Source organism: Phoenix dactylifera, chromosome 9 (assembly GCF_051530095.1).
Source record: "Phoenix dactylifera cultivar Ajwa chromosome 9, Ajwa_hap1_PhDact_Kaust_v1.1, whole genome shotgun sequence".
NCBI classification, from domain to species: domain Eukaryota; kingdom Viridiplantae; phylum Streptophyta; class Magnoliopsida; order Arecales; family Arecaceae; genus Phoenix; species Phoenix dactylifera.
The window spans coordinates 1,824,860-1,832,618 of NC_143198.1; the positions used below are offsets into that span (position 1 = coordinate 1,824,860).

Below are 7,759 nucleotides of genomic sequence, written 5' to 3' on the forward strand. Positions count from 1 at the left end.
TCCATGTGATTACTCCAAGGATGTATAAATTATCAATTAATAGATTAGTTTACAATTGCTATACATAATTCAGTACAATCAAGGAATTCCACATACTTTCTTATATTAAAATTTCTTCATCCTCTATTCAATCAATGCCTACAAGGTTTACAACAAAGGTTTCTCCATAGACTTTGCCAATTTCAATCATCACTGGATATCAACATTACACCCATGAGAAGCCAATGCCAATTTTGATAGCTCGAGATAAGCTAAATAGTAAACTAGACCTATTTTGATCAGGGAAGACAACGTTTTTGCAAATTGGCTGGGGTAAAGGTGGGAATTTCATTAGGGGGAGTACCACTGTTACTTAGTAGATGAATATTGAACTCTAATAGCAGTCTTCTCTTACCAAAAATAAACATAAAGTATAAATACTTTTAGGATTTAATTAAAAAAAGCATATTTCAACATTTTCTTTTACTAAGAAATCATCATTTGGCTCCAAATTTTCAGCACTTCATTTTCAGAGAATTTGTCAAACTTTTTACTAAATGTAATAGATATATGAACAATTTGATCTACAAAGTTCTTCGATTCATCCTTTTCTCTTTATGTTGACTTGACTTGGTTGATGATCGTCATTATACTATGAGTTTTTTCTTTTTTTTGACACTACTGGTTTGCATTTGGCTTTTGTGGGTTCTCACCAGTTAATTTAGAGTTTCAATTGGCCTGCTAGTTCCCAACTTAGCACAACTGTGGCAAATTCAAAATGCACAATCCTCAACCTCAGCATTATGCAGGTAAAGAGAGGTGAAGGCAAAATAATGGAAATGAGTGAAGGTGTGGAGAAGGAAGTAGGATGAGGGAATGGCAGAAGAGAGAAGTAGGAAAGTTAAGTGTCTGTTCTAGGGTTAGGTAAATTTTATTTATTTATTTATATTTTATTTTAAAAAAAATATTCATGTTTATAAGTATATATAATTGTTTGCACTTTAGGTTTGACTAGGGTTGCAAGCTTGAGTTCTGCTTAATTAGAGCTCATTAGAAACCACGCTGAGCTCAAACATTTTCAGAGCTCGGTTCATAGACAAGCCGAGCCTGAACACTTTGTAGTGCAAAAATAGGGGAAAGCTTGACGTAGCTCAATTAAAGCTCAGCTAAAAACTTAGCCAAGCTTGAGCAGATTATGTTACACTTTGCTCAAGCTCAAGCCAAGCTTGAGCAGCTCCTCAATATTCTAAGTCGAGCCCGAGCAGCTTGATGCTCAGCTCGTCTCGGCTTATTTGCACCCTAGGCTTGACCAAAAGCAACCAAAAACTAGCCCAAAAGAATTTTCATCTAAGAAACTGGCCAAGGCATGGCTTGAAGCCTGAATTTTCAAAGGTAATTTTATACACAATCTAGCATATGCCAAACTTTGTGCTAATCATAATGGTTTCAAGACCCATTTCTACAAGACATTGTAGCTTGCTAAGAAAGAAGCATTGTTGCTTTAAACCAATTTCATTTGAGCTAGTAGTTGCTCAGTATCAGAAATAAGACCTGTGTGACCCTATTTAAAGCCAATAATAATCGAGGGTACACAAAGCTATCCTCCATAATGTTTCTCATACAAGATCTAAAAAAAAGCCCTTCCACATAATACTTATAAGCAAGGTTTGTGTTACCGGATTACCAGCCAAATCAGTTTGGCACGGCATGGATCATTACTGCACCATTCTGAGACGAACTGAAACAAGAAAAGGGAGGGGAAGAGGGAGGAAGAGGGAGAAAGAGAGGGAGGGAGGGGGAGAAAGAGAGGGAGGGAGGGAGAGAGGAAACCCTCTCGGCCCGGTGGGCGGCTCCGCCTCCATCTTTGGTCCCGCCAGGGGACTCCTCTAAGGTTTCCTCCACTCCGGCTTTTGCTCAACTTCCATAGACCTATTCAGAGAGGGAGAGAAGACATTGAGAGAAAGAGAGAGAACGATAGAGCAAGAGGGGGAGAGGGAGAGGGATTGAGCGAATTGGGTCCATGAGAGCTGGGAGGCTCATGGTTTTATCATGGACCAAATAGAAAGGGAGAGAGATTAAGCGAATTAGGACCACAACACAAGAGGCTTGTTATTTTATTAAGGATTGAAATCACTGAACCATCCAAACCGCCCGAACCGTTCCAATTCTTGACTGGTTCAGTACAACCCAAATTGTCCGGTTCCGGATAGTGAGGCTAACACTGCTTACAACTAACAGCACTAACAACTTCTACTCTAGGTGCTTGTTATGATCATCAATTTTCAAAAATGATAAATTCAAATCTTAGAAGAAAAAAAAAAGATGGGTTTAAAACACCACAGTTCAATAAGGAGGCTCGTATAAACCTGAGCACCTACAGATTACAAATATACAATTGCTAAAGAAATGAAAATGAATAAAATATGAATATAAAAACCCAATAAGATCAACAGCTTACAGTGTTAAAGAAACAAACTGCAACTTCATCATAGGATCTACCAATAATTTGGGCCATCAATGACTGGGAAATACAGTTTATTGCAGCATGAAAATGTGTTTCTGGTTTCTCATCTTCCTGCAAGCAACAATAAAACCAATTACCAAGAATATTTTATTAGTGCTGACATCAAAGCAAATGAGCAATACCATGCTCTTATTATGCTGGTTTTCAAATGATAATATAACTATATAAGCATCAAAATACATAAATGTTTGTAAGGAGATTCAAACTTTATGTTCATATGAGTAGCTTTTATTTACAAACCATTCCTTTTCAAGATTGAAATTAATGACAAACAAAGCTAAGCCAATGCTAAGTTGATTCCATGAAGAAGATTTGGGTCGGAACAAAATTCAATTTAAGAAGTCAGCCATGAATCTTCAAAATACAAAGAAATAACAATAAATTACAAACTCCATCAACGGATAATATGTTTAATTTCAATACCTTGTGAGGTGATGTAGGCATGCAAGAGGTTGATGATGCTTATTATGCACCTACAGGGCTTAGCAATAGTCATTGACTCATAATATATTGGTCTAGCAAAAAACAATTACGTAGTGAGCATCAAATATCATGCTATCAATCTATATTTCAGCTTATAGATGTGCCCAGGGATCATGAATGTATAAATGACGTATTATGCATGTCGTACTATAGCGATGATCCCAGTGGAGCTGTCTAACTCAATGAGAAGCAAGAATTCACCAAAAGTGAGCTGAGATAGGTAATGCTTAAATCAATATATGAAGCAAGGTGCCATCAGCACTATTGAGAATAGTTTAAATCCAGATAACTAACAAGTTCAATTTACTATGCAAATGGTCCAAATAACCAAAACCAGAACCATAACTATCTAGTCATTTTCCAACTATTTGGGTTTGGCTCTATGGATCCTTATTTGCCAAGTATTCCTATTTAGGGCCAGCTTTGATATTACTCCAAGTTTCTACATATCCTTCCTTAAAAGCTCTATCCATGTCACCTTAAATCTTTCCTTCCTTTTCTTAACACCTTCAACATAACTCTCCTAACTCGAGCCTCTTTAGGTCTTCGTTCTACATGTCCATACCATCTCAACTGATTTTTCATTACTTTGTCCTTAGTTTGTGCAACTCCTACAGCTCCTCTAATATATTCATTTCTCGTTTTATCTTTTCTAGTTGTATCACATACCCATCTTAGCATTCTTATTTCAGCTATGTTCAACTTATTTTCATGCACTTTCTTTATTGTCCAACACTCTAAGCCATACAATATTATTTTATAAAATTTTTCTTTATGTTTCCTAGGTATACACCTGCCTATCACATAATATTCCAAAAGCACCTCTCCACTTCATCCAACCGGCTCCAGTTCTATTATACATACATATATATACATATATTCGTCTATCTCCTCGTTATTTTGTACAATACAGATCCTAAATAACAAAACTGTCACTTTTTGGCATCTCTCGGTCATCAATTTTAATTGGTATCATATCTTCATTTTTTTAGGTAAATTATCATATTTTCATTCTCATTCTCACAAAATTTACATTTCATATACTCTATCTTCATTCAACTAATCTTTAAGCCCTTATCCTCTAAAGTTTTTCTCTACAAGTCCAATGTAATATGGAATCTTTTCTTCTCATGAATCAGCACTATATCATCTGCAAATAACATATATCATAATATATCTTCCTAAATATTAGCAGTAAGTTCATCCATAAGTAGTGCAAAAGGATATGATCCAAATCATATTAACAAATTGCACCGACGAGGTATCTGCTATTTTTGTCAAGTAAGCTTCAATCATGATGATGTCACAAAAGTGAAATTCCTCAAAACTATTCAAAGATGAGGTATGCCAATAAGGTTTAAAATGTTTAAGCCCAAAATATGAGTAGAAGGCTTGCATTCCCAAGAAATGGTGCACTGCATCTCATGCATAGAGTGCATGGATCACATTTTTTTTCTAGGTGAATTCAGGTTGTGGCAGCGAGTCTTAACCCATGATCGACTCATATTTTAATAAAAGTGATTTTCACTGAAAGTATCATTTTGCTTGATTCAGCGCAGAGAGCAAATTTAATTTTTCTCTAAATATAGATTTTTTTTTATAAAAAAAGGTCCAGGCTTCTTATCCAACTATAGCAGATGCTTGTCCTGACATCAAGTTTACTTGCAATCAGGTCATTTAGCTTCAACTTTATGATTTATTGCGCTCCTCGAATTAAGCTCTCAAAAAGCATCTTGATGTGTTATGGACTTTCCTATGCTAGAGATGTTTTTTACTCATCCTTGTTTTAGGTTGCTCCAGAGTTCTACCTAATATCTCCTTTTGTTGAATCTATTACTTCCACCTTTACTGCAAGGCCATCTCTGGTGAGTTTCCCCAGAAACGTACCCAAAAGGTGTTAACCTAGATTTGGTGCGACACACAGGAAACTCCAGGTGTTAATTTGGAATCTAAGTGCCAACTTTGTAGCTGGCCGTTCCTTGAAATCCATGGTTCACGGTTGTTTCAAGGATCTTTCAGGGAAGACGTAGCATTTTCCTAAAGTATATTTTTTCTCTTGCATTTTCTGACTTGCTTTGATTTTCATCATACGAACTAAAGAATTAAGTCGACAAAAAAAAAAATCTTGCCCCTGGTTATGGTTAAGACATACTAAAATTCACGATAGTGCAGCTGTAACCCATATAATGCAGCTATATTACATCCAACAGCACAAACCGATGAGAAAGAAATGTCATCATATGAGGAAATGGAAGGACTATACATGCAAACCACGATAATACCACATAAAAGAAAGAGAAGAAAACATCGAACACCGCATAAATTATGAGCCAGAAATCCAAGAATCTCTTCCCGTCACCCCACTTTCAACCCATTTACACCCTTCTCTTTTACTCAAAACGATAGGGAAAAGGAATACAGAATACTCGTTCCACGAGTTGCATGATTCCCAAGTTCCCAAATAAAAGAACAGTAACACCAAAAAAGATCTTTAAAAAGAAAAATCATTTGACCTGCTATAAATCGCAATGCCAGAAATTTGAAGATGGGAAAGACAAACTCACATCGCTTCTTGCTGCACCGAACATCTTCGGGGACGCATCAACGAGGTAGACTACAAACTCCTTTGTGGAATCTTTTTCCTGAAAACAACGACACAAAAAGATTTCAAGAAACAAGAAGATTCCAGACACGGAGAAAGATTCGAGAAACCAGAAGACTGGAGAGGGGGAAAGAAGTAGGAGGGAAACCGACCCGATAGAACTCGCTCTCGGAGTCGGAATCATCCCGAAATAGGCCTTCTGGGTCCAAATCCATGAGGAGGGAGCGAAGGTGTTCGAGGAAATGCTTCTTCTTGGGGGCGAGGAGGGGGTCGAAATCGAACGAGGAGCTCTTCCCGCCAGGTGCTTCTTTATGGAGTCATGCGTCCGCGTCCGGGGAAAGGGAAGAGGGTTCTTCCGGAAGAAGATCGAGAGGCCCTTGTCAAATTACCAGAAAATCCCCTTTTAAAAGAAGAGAGAGACACGGGGTTTCTGCCGCCTTTCTGCCCTCGCCTGGCCTGTAACGAAAGCAACCGGGGGTGTCCAGTGGGCCGATGCGGTGCCCGGTTTTATGCTGTTGCCACGTGGATAACTGGTGACGACTCTGATCATCCGTCTTCATCATGTGATTTTTTTTTTTTTCTGCTGGAACGGACAACCCATATTTGACGAATATGAGTACATCCAACAAAATCAGAAAACAAAATATCTCGAAATGCTAGAGGCACCTCTTCATCTCCAGCCCATATAGTACTATCTGTATGGCTTGTCACATAGGCAGCCATCCAATCGGCAGTCCCATTAGCTTCACAAAGACATGCTTGGCCTGAAAGGCCACTCCATTTCTAGTCATGGCCCATATATCACAAAGCAGAGGGTGGTCGTCACCCGCACCCCTCGGACCTCCTGGATCTATCTGATAACCGTAGCCGAGTCGCCCTCCAAAATGACTGAGCGAACTTGCAAATTTAGCCGAACACGTCGAAGGCCTGCCCACGCGGCGCTTAACTCTGCACTAGGAACTGAAACATCGAATAGCTGACAGCCACATGCTACCACCACTCTGGCGTTCGGATCCCTGATAACAAACTCCGCGCCACCCTGCGTACCTCCGTTCGAGACATACTCATCAAAATTCACCATGATGATTATTTCATCATGTGATTTTTTTCCCCTATGACTTTTGATATAATGGAGGCAAAGTCTCAATATTGAATAAATATGCACCATTCACTATTCACATAAAATAGGAGAAGCAAGAACCAAATGTAGGGTTGCACTACTGTTATAAATAACATCAATATTCTTTCAGCAAAAAAAATTACATCAATATTTCACCCATAAAGTACCCAATCCAGTTAGCCAATCAGCAAGTTGATTTGTTTCAACATCATTTATGCTAGTTTTGGTGAATGCAAGTTTTTGCTAAAAGTGATCGCTCAAGACTAGATTTGGAGACTATGGATTAGATCTAGTTGCCATCTATTAATTCTCGGATGCAATCGCCGTGATGAGCTTTTCTTGTGGAAATTTTGAACTAAAGCAATTTTTCTTGATTATGCTTCCGAGTGATGTGAGACCTAGCCGCGATGAATAGATTAAAATAAGGCACAAAATGATGCTAGTTCTTATACATTGTTGTGAAAAGTTTTGACTCCAGATGAGAGTGAACAAGCTATCTGCTAAGGAAAGAAAAAGATGCCGCACTAAAACTTCTACTAAGTTTCCATGAGTTAATATTTTGTGGAATAATCATATGCTATATGAAGAAAATTATCCTAATCATTGGTTGGCAACCAATCATAAGCAAATTTTTATTTTCAAGAACCATCATTAGACCGGATTGCTTTGCATTATTCAACAAGCTCACTCATCTATCATAAGAAATTTTCCATTATATAAAGTCAAAAAGCTAGCACACACTATGTCTAATCATTCAACGGTTCACCATATCCATCCACCAAGCCAACAGCCCCTATATATCAGGCTTCGATGGATCTCATTCATAAAGTACGTAAAATAATTAGATCAATTATTTATAATAAACACACCTTCATACTTTTTTTTTTTATATACATGAAATGATACAGCTCTTCTTTGCCTCTGCAATGCTTTAGAGAGGAAAAAAAAACGTCTGAAATGTATGAAAACTACAAATAAAGCCTACTTATATTATGGCATATCTTAAAAAATTCAAATTTAAAATGGTAATTCTTCCCTTGAAACCAATAAT

General features: G+C 37.6%; 1 protein-coding gene across 3 annotated transcripts in view; it reads right to left on the reverse strand.

The window, feature by feature from the left end:
• The window catches only part of KU70 (ATP-dependent DNA helicase 2 subunit Ku70-like protein), a 30,640-nt gene extending 24,567 nt beyond the window's left edge, over window positions 1-6,073 (reverse strand). For 2 of the 3 annotated variants that reach the window (XM_039122146.3, XM_088703915.2), the window contains exons 1-3: window positions 5,741-6,073; window positions 5,551-5,628; window positions 2,438-2,554 (exon numbers count right to left, since the gene is read on the reverse strand). In XM_039122146.3, the coding sequence (XP_038978074.2) occupies window positions 2,438-2,554; window positions 5,551-5,628; window positions 5,741-5,803 (258 nt within the window). In that variant the 5' untranslated portion in view covers window positions 5,804-6,073. The remainder of the gene's footprint in view (window positions 1-2,437; window positions 2,555-5,550; window positions 5,629-5,740) is intronic. The other variant, XM_008787881.6, reaches the window with a different exon arrangement.
• Between the last annotated feature and the right edge of the window lie 1,686 nt (window positions 6,074-7,759).